Source organism: Prosopis cineraria, unplaced genomic scaffold, assembly GCF_029017545.1.
Source record: "Prosopis cineraria cultivar Desert tree isolate PC_DT_omini unplaced genomic scaffold, ASM2901754v1 PC5, whole genome shotgun sequence".
Lineage (NCBI taxonomy): Eukaryota > Viridiplantae > Streptophyta > Magnoliopsida > Fabales > Fabaceae > Prosopis > Prosopis cineraria.
In genome coordinates this window covers 41,231,538-41,249,194 of record NW_026555336.1, presented here as the reverse complement: position 1 = coordinate 41,249,194, position 17,657 = coordinate 41,231,538, and the positions used below count along the sequence as shown (strand labels likewise).

At 31.8% G+C, this 17,657-nt stretch overlaps 2 protein-coding genes across 2 annotated transcripts; both read right to left on the bottom strand.

Annotated features, from left to right (window-relative positions):
- Positions 1-2,119: 2,119 nt before the first annotated feature.
- LOC129310914 (probable metal-nicotianamine transporter YSL7) lies at positions 2,120-5,796 on the bottom strand. Its single transcript, XM_054952805.1, has 6 exons — positions 5,448-5,796; positions 4,647-4,813; positions 4,313-4,410; positions 4,037-4,171; positions 3,672-3,861; positions 2,120-3,345 (listed from the first exon to the last, which is right to left on the bottom strand). The coding sequence occupies exons 1-6, from the start codon at positions 5,794-5,796 to the stop codon at positions 2,230-2,232; spliced, it is 2,055 nt and encodes a 684-aa protein (XP_054808780.1). The 3' UTR covers positions 2,120-2,229.
- A 6,893-nt stretch (positions 5,797-12,689) lies between these two features.
- Positions 12,690-17,097, bottom strand: LOC129310411 (protein PARTING DANCERS homolog). The gene is made up of 9 exons (XM_054952242.1): positions 16,806-17,097; positions 16,351-16,442; positions 14,890-15,014; positions 14,542-14,807; positions 13,700-13,794; positions 13,577-13,617; positions 13,380-13,463; positions 13,003-13,176; positions 12,690-12,902 (listed from the first exon to the last, which is right to left on the bottom strand). Exons 4-8 carry the CDS (start codon positions 14,655-14,657, stop codon positions 13,027-13,029), a joined length of 486 nt encoding a protein of 161 aa, XP_054808217.1. The 5' UTR covers positions 14,658-14,807; positions 14,890-15,014; positions 16,351-16,442; positions 16,806-17,097; the 3' UTR covers positions 12,690-12,902; positions 13,003-13,026.
- Between the last annotated feature and the right edge of the window lie 560 nt (positions 17,098-17,657).

Genomic DNA, 17,657 nt, shown 5'->3' with positions numbered 1-17,657 from the left:
TATAAATAGTAGCTCTAGAGATCAATACAAATATATTTAGTGCAAATATATGAACAAAAAATCTAAATTTCCAATTCAAATATTTAGAAAGTTTCTACTCTAATCCTGTTAATTCTAAAAAAAACTAGACCACGAAATTTGTATATGTCTCAACTTTTGTTTAGAATATGGTTCTAAACTTTGAAAGTGCTGCAAATTCAATAACAATATACGTATGAATAATAACTCAAGTATACAGCAAACTTTATAATTATAAATCATTATTAATAAATTATTACTTGATCAAATGAGCGAATGATACCTAGTTGAGGACACTATAAAGAAAAAAATAATTAAATTCATTAAACTAATATTATAATTTTCATTCTAATTAATGAATAAATTTAAAATACTTACTTGCATTGGCACCTACTTGATTTTATTTTTTATTAATGTAATAAAAAAATTCCTCAGCAAAATACAAATGAAATTATCGAAACATTCAGCCAAATGATAACAATTAAAAAAATACAAATACAAGAAACACAAACTAAAGGATGCCACCAACAATATGAGAATCTTGCTACTGAGAGTTCTTCACGAAGACTACCAGAACATTAAAAGACTAAAAGATTCTTTTTTTTTCAAACCTACAAAAAATAGTTAGAGTGATGAAAACAGAATAAATATAACCAAATTTATATTCATGTCGGAAATCAAAGAAGATGAAAGAATAAGGATTTCGAATGCCCCACCAGAGCTTGCATCTTCAGGGATTTACACGTTGCTAAAGAAAGAGGAAAAATTGCATCTCTAGTCCACCATAAAAAAATTGTGTGCACCATATAAAAGGAGAAAAATCCTTAAAGAAGCAATCTTTTTTAACTCTGCACAGTACACCTTCAATTTTAAGAATAGAAAAGACAAAAATATTAAATTAAAGAGATATATAAGAAAGATAAAAGTATAAAAGAAATATATTAGAGGATGAAGAAGATGAAGAAGAAGAAGAAGAAAGGTGGATGAAGAAGTTTTATTAAATGAAGGAGCAGAAAGGATAAAATAGAGAAGAAATATATCAAATGATAAAAAAGATGAAATGCAGATGAAGAAGTTTTAGAAGATGAAGAGGTAGAGCTGTGCAAAGATGAAAATTGAGACTAAGTGCGCTTCCGTAGGTAACAAGAATCTGGTGTGCGTAATGCCAATGAAAAAATGAGAGAGGAAATGTAACAAAAGAAGATATTTTTCCATGGTTTTCTGATAAGTTTTTGTTAGAAACCGTGAGTATTCCCATAGTTTTAGCTAAAACCATGGAAAAATAGTAATTTTTTAAAACCGTGGAAAATGCATGGTTTTTTTAGTGGTGATAGTATAAGTAATTATATTGATCAAATTTAAACTAATTTAAGGATTAAGTTATTCTCATTCAATTACACATGCATATCAAGTTAATTAATTTTCATTTTAAAACTTCAAATACTTTACATATTTGATTATTTTAATAGTTAATTTATATTTTAAAACTTCAAGAACTTACATGATAATTTAAAAAAAATATAAGGGATCAAATTAATAAAAAAAAAACTTGAAGGATCAAATTGATAATTGAAACAAATTTGAGAAACTAAAAGTTTTATTATCACATTTTTTTATTAAATATCTAAATCTAAATTATCTAAAAATCACTTATCACTTATTTTTTTTAATAAACCCTAAAACTAATGGCCCACTATCTTAAAGAATGATATTGTACATTAAATATTAAATAACTTAATTAATTTTAAAAAACCAAGCTGATTTAACCTAACTAAAATATGTTGTTAAAAAAGAAATATGAAAATATAACTTTAAATTCTTATACTTCACTCGAGTTTTACTACAGGTTCCTACATTTTTTTTTTGTATTTTAAGTCTAAATATTTTTTTTCCTGATATTTTAAGTCTCTCCATGAGTAGTGTTATAAAAATTAAGAATATTAAAAAAAATATAAGGATCTAGAATATTGAAAATAAATTTAAGAGATCTATAATAAAACTTACGTTTTTCCAAATAAATCAAACACTCGTTGATTCGGAAATACTGAATCAAATTCTGGCAAAAAAAAAAAAATACTGAATCAAAAAAATAACACGCGGAAATAAACTCCTAGTATCAAGTCAATATAAAACAAAGCTATAAAGCCATAAAAATGGAAAAGGATTAAGCAGCCTTGAGTTGGAAGCTGAAAACATGATAACCTCCTAGGCCTAGCGAGCACCATCTAAGAAGGCCTGAACTCTGCCATTGACAGGGGCAGAGAGAAACTTCATGCAAATAGGAGCCTTCACTCCAGCCAGTGCCAGGATAGCCGCAGGAATACCCCACAGAGATTCGCCACAGATGAGTCCTGAAGCCAAGGCGGGACCAAAATCTCTTGCCTTCTGCTTGTTCTTCCTCTCCCACAAGAAGAGGATCAAGCTCCCAACGCACATGTCAATGGCAAAGTAACCACCGAGGTAAAATGGGATGGCCAAGCTCATGGCATTTGGAACAAGCCTGTGTATCCTGTACTTGGACTCGTAACGCCTCAACAGATCATGTATTATGTTTATGAGAATGGCAAGAAAGAAGAACATTATAGCGAGTTTAAGGCAGTTCTTAGGAAGGGAAGAGAAACCCTCTACTCCGAGAAGGGAAATCCCGCGGTACACTTGCCCAAAGGGTGCAGGGTAGGACCCATTCGGGTCCCCGATGTTATAGGCTTTGTAGAAAAACCAGAAAACCAGAGGTGTAGCAAAGCAACCCATGGCCGTGCCTATTACTTGGCTGAAGAACATGGAGCGAGGAGAAGCGAGCGTGAGATAGCCAGTTTTGAAGTCCTGCATGAGATCAGAAGCTGTAGAAACAATGCTCATCATGACACCGCAAGAGGCAAGGCCAGCAATTACACCACCCTTGTCAAGGCCAACCCAACCACTGAAGATGAGGATGGCAATCTTGCCGTAGTTAGAGGCTAGAGACCAGTCAGTGAGACCGCACCCATAGGCGTTGCAGAAGGCCAGAACTGGAGCTATCAGATAGGCCACAAGTATATGGTACCATTTCAGTTGGGGGAAGATGTGCGACACTGCTACAATGGATACAATCGCAAGCACTGCATAACCAGTGCAAGCAACCCACATGGGAATCTGGTCTCTCAAGAAGTAATCTTTTCGAATCCTGTCGTCGTTGTCTTCATTTTCAGAATCACCGTTTCCTCCCTGCGGTGAAGATGACACTTTCTTCTTTGTGAACTGTGCTACAAGGCTGCACCCTGTTTGGGTTAGCATGTAGACACAATGGTAAATACCATCTCCAAGTATCATGGCAATTGCTACAAATACCTGTCAAATTGCTATTTTGATTAGAAATTCTGGAATCCCCTCTGTCAGGAATCATTTGGCCCACTGGTATATATCAAACATTTTTCACGGTGTTTAAGATTCTTACTGTTGATATGTATTTTATAAAAGCTGAATGAAACAACTTAAAAGACTTGTGTTGTGCGGGATATCCATGGTTTCCATGTGCATGGCATGTAACACAATTAAAACTGACATGGCATACTATGCGTCTCCTAATATTTTATTCAAGGATCATATACATACTAGGGCACCAAAAAAATGCAACCAAAAAGTAATAGGATCAAGATAATATGCATATAATCTACCTTGTATCCTTGGAGGCCATGCAGACTAGAAGCCGGTAGATCCGCGCTATACCAGATTCCTTTCTTGTGCTCAATCCAGGGCCACATAATACCCCATGAGATTATGGATCCAATGACCAAAGATACGTTGATGATGTAAGGGCAGATCATTCCAACACCCACATAAGTAGATGAGAAATCAAAGTAGAACCTGCAATATCATAGATAATTATTCATATAATATATTCATGTCCATGTATAAGTTGATGGCAGGATTAAGCCAGTGGCATATGCTAGCTTTTTCAGTAACGGTGACAAAAGGAGATTAATCAGCACAGAACATTTATAGATTTGGGGACTTGGGCGGAAAATATATGTACACGTACTTTTGCTTATATGCTTGGAGACCAAATGTCGGGAAACTGGAAAATCCACATTCGTCAGCCGTGGCAAAAAACCACTGGAAGAAAGCAAAAAGAAAGCTGCCACAAAAGCTTTTGAAGAGCAGAGAGACTTGTTTCCTGTATCCATATATAAGATTGAGCGGGTTATAATGCTAACGCTAGCGATATCAAATAATTAAGAATGACTTAAATGAATAACCTTTCTATTATTCGTTTTTATTAATTAATTACAATGAAGTTTCTTCTACATGAACTTACTTTGCTAGCCTTGCTCCTTTTGGAGTGTGGAAGCTATTGATAAGAAGAGCTGTAGCGGTTCCACTTGGATACGTGAGCTTGTACTTCAAAATCATCATCTGGGGGACATACCCAATTCAATGTTACGTTAATTTTAAAAAGTGGCCATCCTTTTTCATATTCCGCTTCTACTTGAAGATCGAAAAATTTCTAGGTATACAAGTAAATTAACATGAATGCAAAATAAGAAGATTATCAAACTATTTGTAATACCTAGAGAAAAGTGTCTACTTTTATTAAAAAGAATACATGATCCGTGAACTGTTAGAGATTTAGTATACAAAATAGCACAAACCTTTCTTAGCGGGACAATAGAGAACAAGCCAACAAAGCTAACGGCAAAGAGGAAACCAAACATCCAACCAAGGCTGAGAGTCTTTGTATTGATTGGGGTACTCTGTGCCGCGCCTCCTTGAGCCGCAATATATGGACTCATCCCAAGTAAGTAACTTGCAGTGCCACCTATAATTTTCACGGCAGAGACATTAAACTTGATGTATTTGGATAGCCGAAATGCATTTATATCTTAATTAGAGAGACAAACACAAATGATAGCCTCACTGATGATGAATGAAAAATTTATTCAAGTTCATAGATCGAGCAAATCAAGATTGTTTTTTTTTTCCTTTAAATAATTCATAATGTTAATAGAGTGATGCATATCATTTTTTTAAGTTTAGAAATCAATCAAATAAATCATCGATATGCGTGCAAGTAAAATTCGTAGTCAACTCCTGTATTCAAAAGAAATATCACGCAAATTAAACCTGAATGTGAAATCCTATTTATCTTGCCAATCAACTAAATTGTTGTATGCGTGAACATAGATCATTTTGATACTTTGAGAGTGACACATGCGTACTGCTAACCTTGATAAAGCAACGTGACGTAGTTAATATGAAATTCATGTGTCGATCAAGTGATCCTCTCAAGAAATTGAGAAATCGAGAGAATAGAAACCCAATTTGGGATGCCGGGGAGAAATTGATTATATATACACAGAAGGATTGGCGAGAGAGGTATGAATGCATGGATGAACATGACATAAAAGTAAAAATTAATGAAGGGAAGGAGGGAGGGAAATTAAGATACAGACCGCTAAAGGCGATGCCGGAGGAGGCAACGACGCAGGTCTGGATAACAGTGTTCTCTTGGCGAGTGAAGGGCTGTTTGAGGAGGCCGAACTTGGAGAGAAGCGCAGTGTAGGACTTCAAGACGGCGAAACCTAACAAGCCGGCGGCGACATTGAGGGATGGAATGACGCCGGTGGTGAGGTTGAGTTTGCAGACAATGAAGTTGAAGACGATGCTCAGCAAAAAACTCGTCACCAAACACCTCAACGTTATCTGCTTCTGCCATGGCGGCACCTTGGTCTTTTTGAACGCCTCTTCTCCCTTCAACACATCATCGTCTTCTTCCTCATATTCCCTGGGATCTCCGGCCATCTCTCGCACAGATCACTCTACGTCGAAATTTGTGGGTGCAATATAATTATATTTATATATATGCAGAATTATTATTAATATTAATATTAATGCTAATGGCCGAAACAGTAAATCAAGTGCGTGCATGAACATATTAACTCTTACCCTGTTCTCGAAAACAGGTCAGGTACAACTGGACTGACGACGCAAAAAGCGAGGGCCAGCCGAAACGAAACCCCGCTACTGCAAAGCTGGCTTGCTCGGAATAGGAGTAGGAATGATCTCACCTGATTTTTTTTTTTTTTTTCGTTGGATATGATCTCACCTGAATTTACTCGCTTCCTTTTTATTTTAAATTCAAATTCAAATATATATATAAACCAGTAAATCAGATTTTCATATTTTATATATATCCTGCGATTAATTTGATTTAAATGATGACTATATATTGAAAACGTAACATTTTTTTTATCGAAAGTAAATCAGATTTTCATATTTTAATTTTGATCTCAATTAAATTATTTTGATACTGTAGTTAATGCAAATAAAGGTTTTGAATTATGAAACAACATTTGGTGCGGATGATGAAGTTTTTAAAATCTTTTAAGTTTGTTTCAATTATCAATTTAGTGCCTCAAATTTAATTTTTATTGATTTGATTCTTTATTTTTTTTAAATTACTGTGAGGGTCTTTTAAATTTTAAAACATAAATTGATTTTCAAAAAAATCTAATGTATAAATATATGTAGTTAAATGAGAATAAATTAAATGAGAATATCCTATGTTTTGTTCTCTTGCTATTTAAAATTTTAGAGTCTTTTATCTTATTTAAATAATTATACTTCTTTTCATTAACTTATATAGCTGCCATCAAGTTTTTTTATATCAGCAAATTTTAACAGTGTAACAACCTTTTTTAAATAATAAGAACCAACCAAAGTAAACTTAAAAAACTAAATTAATAAAAATTAAATTTGAGAAACCAAATGAATAATTGAAACAAATTTAAAAGACTAAAAGTTACATGAAAGAATGACAAAAAAATCCCTTTGAAATTGAAAAATGACAATGTGGTTGCACAAAATTTAATAATGACAGTGATGTCACAAGTTTGATTTGCCAATAACTAAAACAATTTAAAAAATTATAATTTTTTATTAATAATTTTTTTCATTCAGTAAAATTTAACTAATTTTATATGGTTCACAAGTTTGATATAAATATTAGCAAGATTAGTTTTATCAATAACTAAAATAATTTAAAAAATCATAACTTTCTATCAATAAAGTCTAACTAATGTTATATCATTTATAAATTTGATATAAGTATTTACAAATTTAATTTCATTAATAACTAAAACAATTTAAAAAGTTACTACTTTTTTAATCACAGAATGATACTAAAGTAATTTTATATAAAAATTTAATTTTAAAAAGATTCCTTGAAAGTTGAAACCTTGGTATCATTATTATAGGATCAAATTATTATTTTTCTATTTCAAAGAGGTTCATCTTTCCTGAGTCACGTTATCCCCAACATCTGTTAAGGTTATAGTACCATTCTGCTTCATTAGTTTGCCTTTTGTTTTACTCAAAACGGAATAACCTTTTATTTGTTGAAAGCATTTGTGAGGCTAATAAAATCAGCCAATTTATAAAAAAAAAAATAAAACAAAATCTAATTTATATATGTTTTGTTAATCAGCCGATTTTTACAACTTTACTTATTTATGTTAATGTTAATTTCTCAAGATATGTAATCATATAATCACATAAATATAACAAAATTAACTATTAACTTAGTAAAATGAAAACACGAAATTTTATCTTCTTGTAATCTCTTTTTCGTTGTGGAACATCCTGTCTAAAAGTGGGATTGTCTTGGGATAGAAATAAATTAGATCAAGTTAGGTTCTAATTAAATAAGCCTAAGCTTGTATAATAAGTTAGAGACCTGAGCTTGATTTAAAGCTTGTATAAAGCTTTTCTGATAACTTAAGTCTGAGTTCATTTAAAGCTTGGTTTGATTTAAAAGCCTATTTAAAAGTAATCTTTTTAAATAAACTTGCATTTTAATTTTAAATGTCTCAAATGCACTTTGGGACTATTAATATAAACATATAAACTGATTTATCAATTACAATATATAATAATTAAAAGAAGTTATCAATTACAATGCAATACAATAATAAAGTAATAATATTAAAATCAATATATAAATCCAATTTGATTGAAAACATAACTAAAAATAAAAAAATAGATTGATTAAAATTAAATTGTGAAACTGATGTTACATTACACACACACACATATATATATGTGTAAATAGGTTGACTTGTTGGGCTCGTAAGTTAGGCCTTAAAAAATTAGACCTAGCCTATTTAATTAAACATGCTTAATTAAAGGCTTAAATTAAACTTAGCCTAAACCTATTTAGTACATAGGCTAAATTAAATTTGAAATAATCGAAAACAAAAGCCTGACCTATTCCAACCTTTAATTATCTAGAGCAAAAATAAACAAGAGAAGATAATTATAACAAATTGGATTATGCATTCCAACGTTTCGTTCATTTAACACCAATCTAATTTAATTTAAAATTTATTTATAATTAGATTAGATTACAAATCTGCCCAATGGTAACTATTGATTTTGTTTGACATATCATTGTTTATAACTTATCATTAGTTTTTTTTGGGTTAAAATCTTATCGTCAATTTGTTTTTTTGGTGGGACAAAAGTTTTAGTGAATTAAGTCTCAACTCACTAAGACCATGGCACACCTCCATACTCAAAGAGCACTAATGAAATATTCATGGGTTGTCTACTAGCAAGACACAACACAACAAAGTAAACCCTAAATCTAGTACAAAATTATTGGATTAGAAGGTACAGTGAAAAATTAAAATTTAAATCTTAACCGTGATTGCGGACCAATTGAAATTGTTTAAATCAAAGGGAATAGAAGAAATATCTTTTTTAGTGTTAAACTTCTCGAGTTTTCTTCAAGTGTTTAGACTTCAAGAGTTGACAATGCAGATCGACTTTCTCTATTGGTATTCATATGAACAACTTTCCAACACGAACAACGTGATAATGCTTCCAACTTCCACCCATCAATCAGACACTTCTTTTATTTTTAGGATATTTTCATAACTCTCAAAGTTTTGTTGTCAATAGACTCTCTCTCTCTCTCTTTCTCTAAAAACTCATCCCTCATCTATATTATATAGATTAAGGTTTTTGTAATTAATGAAATTAAATTAAATTTATCTCATAAATTTAAATTATAAAATTGATATGATATCTTCTATCATATTAGTCATTGAATTAAATTTATCATATAAAACTAAATTTAAACCAACACAATAATATAATAAAATATAATATAATATATTAGATATATATTATTATATTACACACACACGCATATTTTGAAAATATATATTTTAAATTTTAAATTTTATATACATATATATGTACCAATGTTTATCAGATAAATATTTAAATATATATATATATATATGAAATTCATTCACCTTAGATAAAAACATTATATTTATTGAATATAGACGCATTTCAAATTCAATGAATTTAAATATTATAGCTCAAATTGGATTGTTCTTTTGTACGACCTTGTAGGCTCATATGAAGTTAGCAATGGGCTAATAACACTACTAGCCCATAAATCACAAGTGGTCTCTAGTAAGACATTGCAATTACCCAATTTATATAGAGATCATATCTGATGTAACTTATCATATAATTGTATCACATTCCTTTTGTCATGCGATATTTTGATCAAGTGTGAGACGTGAAATTGTCATTCTTCTTTACTTGACCATTATTTTCTTGATCTCTGGTTGGACTGACTATAATAATGTAAAAACCCTTTTTATTATAGTATGGCCATATATTTTATCAGTTTCACTTATTGAGAGACCTGGTAATATTTCTCAATTAATGTGAGGGATAAATTTTATCTTGATCACTTATATTCCTCTTTATGAATATTACTAAACTCAATTATAGTATTTATGATCACCTTATTAAAGGTGACTTTTAACTAGATCAAAGTTAAGTGGTCATTATGTAGGAATCCGTGATGATTTAAGGTTAAAGGGCTAGTGACATGGTTACATATGAGATAAGCTTATGACTTGTACCATGCAGCTTTCTCATAGCAAGTCGATCCAGCACCTTGTCCCATTTCAAGTGCCTACAACTTTAATTTATATCTCTATAATGAATTAAAGTCATACTAATCTTGTTTTATCTATGATTCCTCATAAATGATCGACTAGAGATATTTAATCATTATAGTTCATCCAATGATATAATTATCATGACGAACATGATTACATAAGAGATAAGCTTATGACTTGTATCATGCAGCTTTCTCATAGTAAGTCGATCTAGCACCTTGTACCATTTCAAGTGCCTATATCTTTAATTTATATCTCTATAATTAATCAGAGGTATACTAATCTTGTTTCATCTATGATTCCTCATAGATGATTGACTAGAGATATTTAGAATAATCACTATAGTTCATCTAATGATACAATTATCATAACGAACATGCAATTAATATGATAACAAAAGAGAAATTCATTAATAACAATGTTTACAGTACAATGATTGGCTCTAAAGTATAATTTTTAATATTGTACAAAACGATATAAAGAAAGAAAAGAAATGACACCATCAAAACCATTCCAAGCCTTAAGACAAAAGCAAAAAGCAAGAAATCTCGCTGCTGTCGTAAAAATGTTAAGAGACTCGAAGTTGTACAAGAAAATAGGGATGGAAGCTCATGAAACCATTCTAACAATTCAATTCTTATGAAAATAATAATTGTTGCACAGATAATAGATTTATCACTTTCAAGCATCATATTCCACATAAAGAGAATCAAAATCACTCGTAGCAAATACAAATTAGCTACTAACATAAAAAAAAAAACTATCTCTATTACAAACTACCACTTATCAAATTAGGAAACCCAAGTCAAGACCTAAACATCAAACCTAAATCATCAAGACTCATAAAAAAACCTTATACCTCTTAGCTTGTGAGAAGTCGCAAGACTTATGATCAACCATCATGTAAATCCCCTTTTTTTTTTCAAATAGACAAGCTCTTATTGATACCAATCAAACTCCCATCCCATTCTCAACAATTCAAATTGAAAGAAGAAACAATTCATACCAACACAAAGAGATAGAAAACCAACCATCCATGCACCTATGCTGGACATGCCTCTCATGATAAAAATCGAAAAGAGAGACATCGGAGGACAAAAATCTTAAAAGAAACTCCCATTGATCGGGAGAGTAAAACTTCCACAAGAAAACCTTAGGAAATGATTTTATAAAAAGGTACGATTTTTCTTAGGTTATTGACCATCATGAAGTATATTGAACACCTATAAGCAAGAGGTATGCTCCCTTTGGTCCAAAATATAAGTATGTTCACTTAACTAATCTTGATTCAAAATATAAGCAATCTAGTATATGTAAAAAAAATTTTTATTTTACCCCTTGTATTTATTAACTTAAATTTTTGTGTAAATGTATCTCTCACTGAAGTGCATTAGTAATTGAGATTAAGGATAAAAAGAGAAAATAATATATATTTTTATTGGAACTAATATCTTATTGGTATGCAAATTTTTCCTAAAAACTAATATTTTGAATAGGAGGGAGTACCTATTTAGCCAATGAGGCCAATAAGGGTTTGGTCTCAGGATAAGCTAATATCTCATAATATGATAAACCAATTTTTAAATTTTTGAATTCCATTTCTATGATCATCCTACTCACTATTGAAATTTTTTACTATTCATTTTCTTTCAAATATCAATTACTAACATAAAAGACAAACATAGCTGGAATTTCCAACTTATATTTTGTAATACAGCTGAAAACACTTAAAAGTTAAGTTATAAAATAATACATATATAAATTTTAAATTCTCAAAGTTTAGTTGAAATCGTTTTCAATTAATCATTCTTTTCCATATTCATTCATCAATTAAATTTTTTTAGGAAAATATCACCAAAGAACCACCAGCATTATTTTGTATCAAAGAAAAACTTTAAAATTATGATTTTTTGCTGCACTCCCTTTATCTTTAGCTAAAAATAAATTTGTATTAGAAATGACCAAATTACCTTTAAAGTTTAAAATAACTAGTGTTTACCCTACATAAACAATAAGTCTTTCACATTTTAACGATAACCAATCTATGATTAACAACACATTTGAAAAAACTCACAAATTTAATACCACAGGTGTTTATCATGCATAAACAATAAGTCTTTTGAATTTTGACAACAATTAATTTATAATTGATAACAACACATTTAAAATTTTACAAGATTGAAAAATTGAAAACATAGGTTTAATAGAATATGTACTCACCTTATGCAAACAAACATTTAAGTTTTGATAATAATTAATTCACAATTAACAACATATTTTGTATTTAACACTATTGAAAAACTAATAGCAAATGTCTAATAAAATAATTATTCATCTTATATAAACAAGTCATTTAAATTTTGATAACAATTAATTCGTAATTGATAATACATTAGAACATTAACAACTAATTTTTATTTAATTGTTCCTCTTTCATTAAGGGGGGCAATTAAATCGTTTTCTATAAAAAATTATTTTTAGCTGTCAATAAAAAAGGCACAGTAAAAAATCAAATATTAAAATTCTTTGATATAAAATTCCTCTCGTGGTTCTCAATTGATATTTTTCCAAATTTTTTCCCTCCCCTCCTTTTCTTTCTGATTTCTCCCTTTAAAATATCGTGCTAATAAATGTTCCTCTCTCCTTTAAAAGTGAGGAATTAGGAGGAAATGAGGAATCATCAGAATCTCTCCTGTACCATCTGTTCTACTGTCAAATGCGAATTAAAGCGAAATTTCATCCAACCATCATTTTTCAAATTAAGATTCAAGAACAACGTGGCGCTGCTTGGTCAATTGGGGCAAAACGTTATGAAAAGATGCTATCCTGCTTATGAATGTTGCCAGCCAACAAGTGGAATCTTTGAATTATGATCGGCAAAAGTCTAGATATTTGAGTTGACAGATGACCACGTGATCCTTCCTATATAGAAATAATGCTAAGAGTCAACTACGTAATGGGGTAAAATCACTGACTTATGATCCGAAAACAGGGAGAGAAAAAGCAAAACAAAAATACTAACTTTAAGTCCGTAGTTGTTGCGACGTCAGTTAACTTTGGGACTGGAGTAAAATGTTGGGTCCCTAAAAAACCTGGAAATTATCTCGGCCTTATCAGTTGCAAGATCCGTGTTCTCTACAATTTGCTCTTTTGATGCTTTGGCAACTGCTTGGACAGAACCAACGGCTTGACAAAGCTGAATCGAGCGACCAGAATAAGAAAAAAGAAAACAACCGAAGGTCTAAACTATAACTAAGTACGCTATAACCCCTGGTTGCGAACATCGGTTTCAAAAAGAAAGAGCAAACTGTGATTTTTGCAGCATCCTGTGCAAGTTCAATAAATCAACGTAACCAAGAGTCTTGAGCTTCAGCAAAGAGGGGTGAGTTAGATATTTACCGCGTTTGCATCATGATTGTCAATGCCAGGAATGGATGTAATCACTTTAAGGTATTGATCCATTCCTTGCACTAATTGCCTCCTCTTCATGAACAACAGAAGAGTCATACATTGATGTTAGTTTCACTTGTCCAAGAGAACGGCTGATAACCTGAATGCGACGTGCTTCCGTTAAGTAAATGAGTCGAGCAACTGACCTCAGCCTTTAATTTATCTCTAATTTTCTGCTGCTTGCATACTGCACTCAGTTTGTCATGAAATAAGAAAGAAATATATATCGGAACAACACGTTGTAGTTAGTTTCGGTGACAAGATCATACCCCCCGAAGAATGAGCTATTTTGACCATCTTTTCAAAGCCCATCTCCAGGTCTTGAACCGGCACAAAAGTTGGCTTGCCAATCACCATATCGAACCTTCACGTTTCCATCAACCATCCCATTAAAGTTTTTTTTTTTAATACAAACGTTAGCAAAAGACTAAAGATTGAAAAATAAACAACAGGATAATTATCCCACGTACCTGGAATTGAATCTAAGGTCATAGCTCATCATAGTTATTTCATAATTAGAGGTTGTTTGGTTTAAGACTGCTGATTTTTTAAAAGAAAAAAAAAACTGTTTGATTTTACCTTCATGCTTTCCGCCCTCGATAAAACCGCATTCACCCTCTGAAACCACGTGAGGATTTGATAACAGTGTACATCCTTATTTTGCCCTTAAATTTTAAATATTTAAATATTAAAAATGTTTTAATAAAAGCAAAACATAAGGTTTAATTTTTTATTTTTAGAACATATTTTAAATAATAATAAGTTAATTATGCTATTATTAATTATAGATATATTTGTTACATCTTGAATAAAAAAGCTTTAATATTTAAATGTAAAATCTAATCAAATCTCTAAGAATCCTTAAAATCTAACTAACATATGATATCTTTTTTAGTAATTACACATCAAAAAATTGTTAAAATAAATAGTATCCAAACAAAATTAATTATTGTCAACACCACTTCTTTAAAAAAAAAAAGAAAAAAAAAAGTCGCCAGATAGAAATCAAATTTAGCCAGACCTTTTTTTGTTAAAAATAACGTTGTTTCAAATGGGCACTAAAACCATTGTAAAACCATGTTGAATTATAGCAATGTATTTCGGAACTCACTCGAAGTATGCTCGAAAAAATGATTCCATTTGCTCCTTTGCTGGGAGGATGATGACGACATAAAAACGTGCGAATTGCATCTTGAGTTTCTGAATTCTGCATGAGAAATCAGACATGTAGCTCTAAACTATTAGAGAAACCCAAGGTAAAAAAATCCTAGTTTTGCAGACTCATCACCGGCAGAAGATTGGAGACACATTGTTGTGATCCCAAGTTGTCACAAAAATGAAGGCAACAGACAAACCCCCACAATTGAAGATAAAGTCCTACAGGGAAACTCCTCAAATTTCACTGATGAACCAGCGTTGAAACAAGTGGAGAAACAGAGAACAAAGAATTGGCCGTTACCGGGGCAATAAGGACAATATTAAGGCGAAAAGAATTTGTGCTGAGGAAAGTGGAGATAAAATTGATGAAAGACGCGTGTTGTTCCTCTTTCCAAGAGTTTCTCATCAGACAGACTCCACTGCTACCTGCAGCAAGATTAACGAGGGGCATAAGCAAAAAATGCTTGAATCAATGTTCGAACTGGGAAGCATTTTTTTGAGGTTAAAAATTAAAAAATGTAGTGAATGGCAGCATCAATTTGCCATTGTTGAGGACATGGTGAAGACAAGTAATGTAAGGATTAGAGCATATGTGATATGCATCTAAAGGATCAGGGGAAAATAAAAGCGTAAGCAGGAGAGGTAGTTTCGTGTTACACCCTGAGGACAATGAATAAATCTAATCCAAGTATCGTGAAACTTCGTGTTAAAACACTGCAAACAGAAATGATCGGATAAGTACGAAAAGAAACAAAAAGCTTTAAATTGTTCATAACAAAATTGATAAGGGATATTTTTTCGCCCCACATTGATGGAGGAGGAACTTTTTGCTACATGCCTACTGCATTTCATTTGGACATCTGATCCAGATTTCAAAAAAGTGAGCGCCACCACATCCACGTATAGTATAAATTAAATATTGATATTTTTTACCTAATCATGCATATTAAAACATTTTTAATCTTTAATGCCAAACTTTTTTTAAAAAATATTATTAAAAATAGAAAATTATAAAAATATATTAAATCTGGACTGCTGTTTCATCAAGGATCAGTTTCCGGCACATGATCCTTCCATGCTTTTTATCAGAAGCACCCCACTCCTTTTCCCCTTCATGTTAGTAAGGGAAGCATTCCCTTTTGTAATCCTAACAAACAGAAGGCATGCAACCAAGAAATTGCACATTGTTCACTCTTTCGCAATTCATTTTCCTTCCAAGTTCGAAGGAAGTACAAGTAAACTTCATTCCGGAAAAGAGACAGACTAAAACACTTCAAAAGGTTTGAAAGCAAACTTGAACAATTTTTTTTAAAAAAATGTGCTAGGCATGTCTCCTTCTCGTTCCCGTGCTTGTACATGATTCGTGAATATCCGCCTCTTGCTCGAGAGTGGATCTATTTTGGACAACATGCGAGTCCCAAATTTTTGGTGTTTAACTCTGCTACGTGGTAATCTTCGTATAATACACACACACACACACACACTGCAAATCTCAGGTAAGTGCTATAAACTCTGTATTGAACATAAAAGAATGCAGGTCACTCAGGACTTAACCCAATGCAGACAAACACACACACACACAGAGTCATAAACTTAGTTTAACCTAAGAGAAAGTTTGAAAGCACCTAATCCAGAATAGTCAGAAATCAAATAAAGATGAAGAGCAAAGAGTGGCAAACAGTTTTTTTGACTCTTCCAATCTTTGGGTCCACAAAATACGTAGATTAATAATTTTTCCTCTATTAAAAAGAAACACGTATACCGGATTGTGTGATATGCCACGGAGTTGGAGTGGTTGAAGGTCTGTGGCTAAATTCCAAATCCTTCATCTCCATAACCAAATCGAAGAGAGATCTGGAAAAACAGCAGAAAAGTGAGAAGTAACCATAGGCGGACCTATGTTACACTCGCTGAAATCTTTGAAATATGCATGGATGATATTATGCCCTTTTAATTTTTGTTCCAGATAAGCCAATTGATTCGGACAACTCCAAGCAACTGAAGAATGGCAATGATAAAACTCTTGCGATTTATGATCTTAACTAAAATGAAAAATTAGAACAAAGCAAGAAATGGTGCGACGGCGTCCGACGGTTGATAAACACGTAGGTAACAGATGACGTGGGGAATGGAACAAATTCAAATATAGATTCTAATGCGGATGGACCAAATCAAACTCCCGGATTTTGGGAGAACACAAAGCCCAAGGGTTCGTACCTCCTTCAATGCTTGCCGAGGATAACTACGCAGGGCTGATAACGGTGGACGGCGTCGGACGGCGAGGTCGACCAAGCGGGGAATGCTTGTTCGTCGACAAAGAAAAATGAATCGTCTGGCTACGGTGGTGCGTGGCGGCAGTTGTGTCTCTGGCGAAGGGTAGAGAGTTACCACAAAGTCTGAAGGCAAATAATTGATTCTGAACGCAAATCCGAACAGGCACAAAGGCTGTTGGTGATTGATAAGCCAAGTCGGTGCCCCCGCTCGAAAGAACATCATGCCATCAGCTTAATTTTCATGGGGAAACACCCGCGCAAAAGTGCACGCGAGTGAATATTTAAAAAAAATTAAATATAAAATTATAAATCATCCATCATTAATATTAATATTAATTAATGTAGTAATAATAATAATAATAAATATTTGAAAAATCAAATCCAAAGCATCAATCAATTGCCATCAATTATTACTTTAACGTAAAATACACCAATCTCCCTTTTATTTTATTTATAAAGACTTTTGTTCTATTTTTAAAACTTATACAAACCTTTATTAAAATCAAAATTTACATAACACATCTCTCTCCTATTTTAAAGATAGGAAGATGTAACTTATAGCTTCTAGATTTTTTTTCTTAATATTAATCCAGTCTTTAAATTTTATTCATAATAAATCAGTCTTAATAATTTTTTGACTCTAAACAATTTAATTCTTATGATTACTTGATTTAGTATAATCCAATTTTTATAATACTTTAATTTGATTCAATAAACTATAATGATTGAGTTATGTAGAGTCAAAATTCAAAGACTAAATTAATAATTTAGAGAAAGTTTATGGACTAGAAATTAT

Bases quoted from the DNA above. Each gene is read 5' to 3' on its own strand.
- LOC129310914 (XM_054952805.1), bottom strand. From the start codon at position 5,796: ATGGCCGGAGATCCCAGGGAATATGAGGAAGAAGACGATGATGTGTTG. The intron at 4,172-4,312 runs GTAAGTTCATGT...ATATGGATACAG, and splicing joins AAAGGAGCAAGGCTAGCAAA to GAAACAAGTCTCTCTGCTCT. The intron at 3,862-4,036 runs GTACGTGTACAT...ATGATATTGCAG, and splicing joins CTCCAAGCATATAAGCAAAA to GTTCTACTTTGATTTCTCAT.
- LOC129310411 (XM_054952242.1), bottom strand. From the start codon at position 14,657: ATGTCTGATTTCTCATGCAGAATTCAGAAACTCAAGATGCAATTCGCA. The intron at 13,795-14,541 runs GTGAGTTCCGAA...GGAAACGTGAAG, and splicing joins TTTTTTCGAGCATACTTCGA to GTTCGATATGGTGATTGGCA. The intron at 13,177-13,379 runs GTAAATATCTAA...CGCTCGATTCAG, and splicing joins ACAATCATGATGCAAACGCG to CTTTGTCAAGCCGTTGGTTC.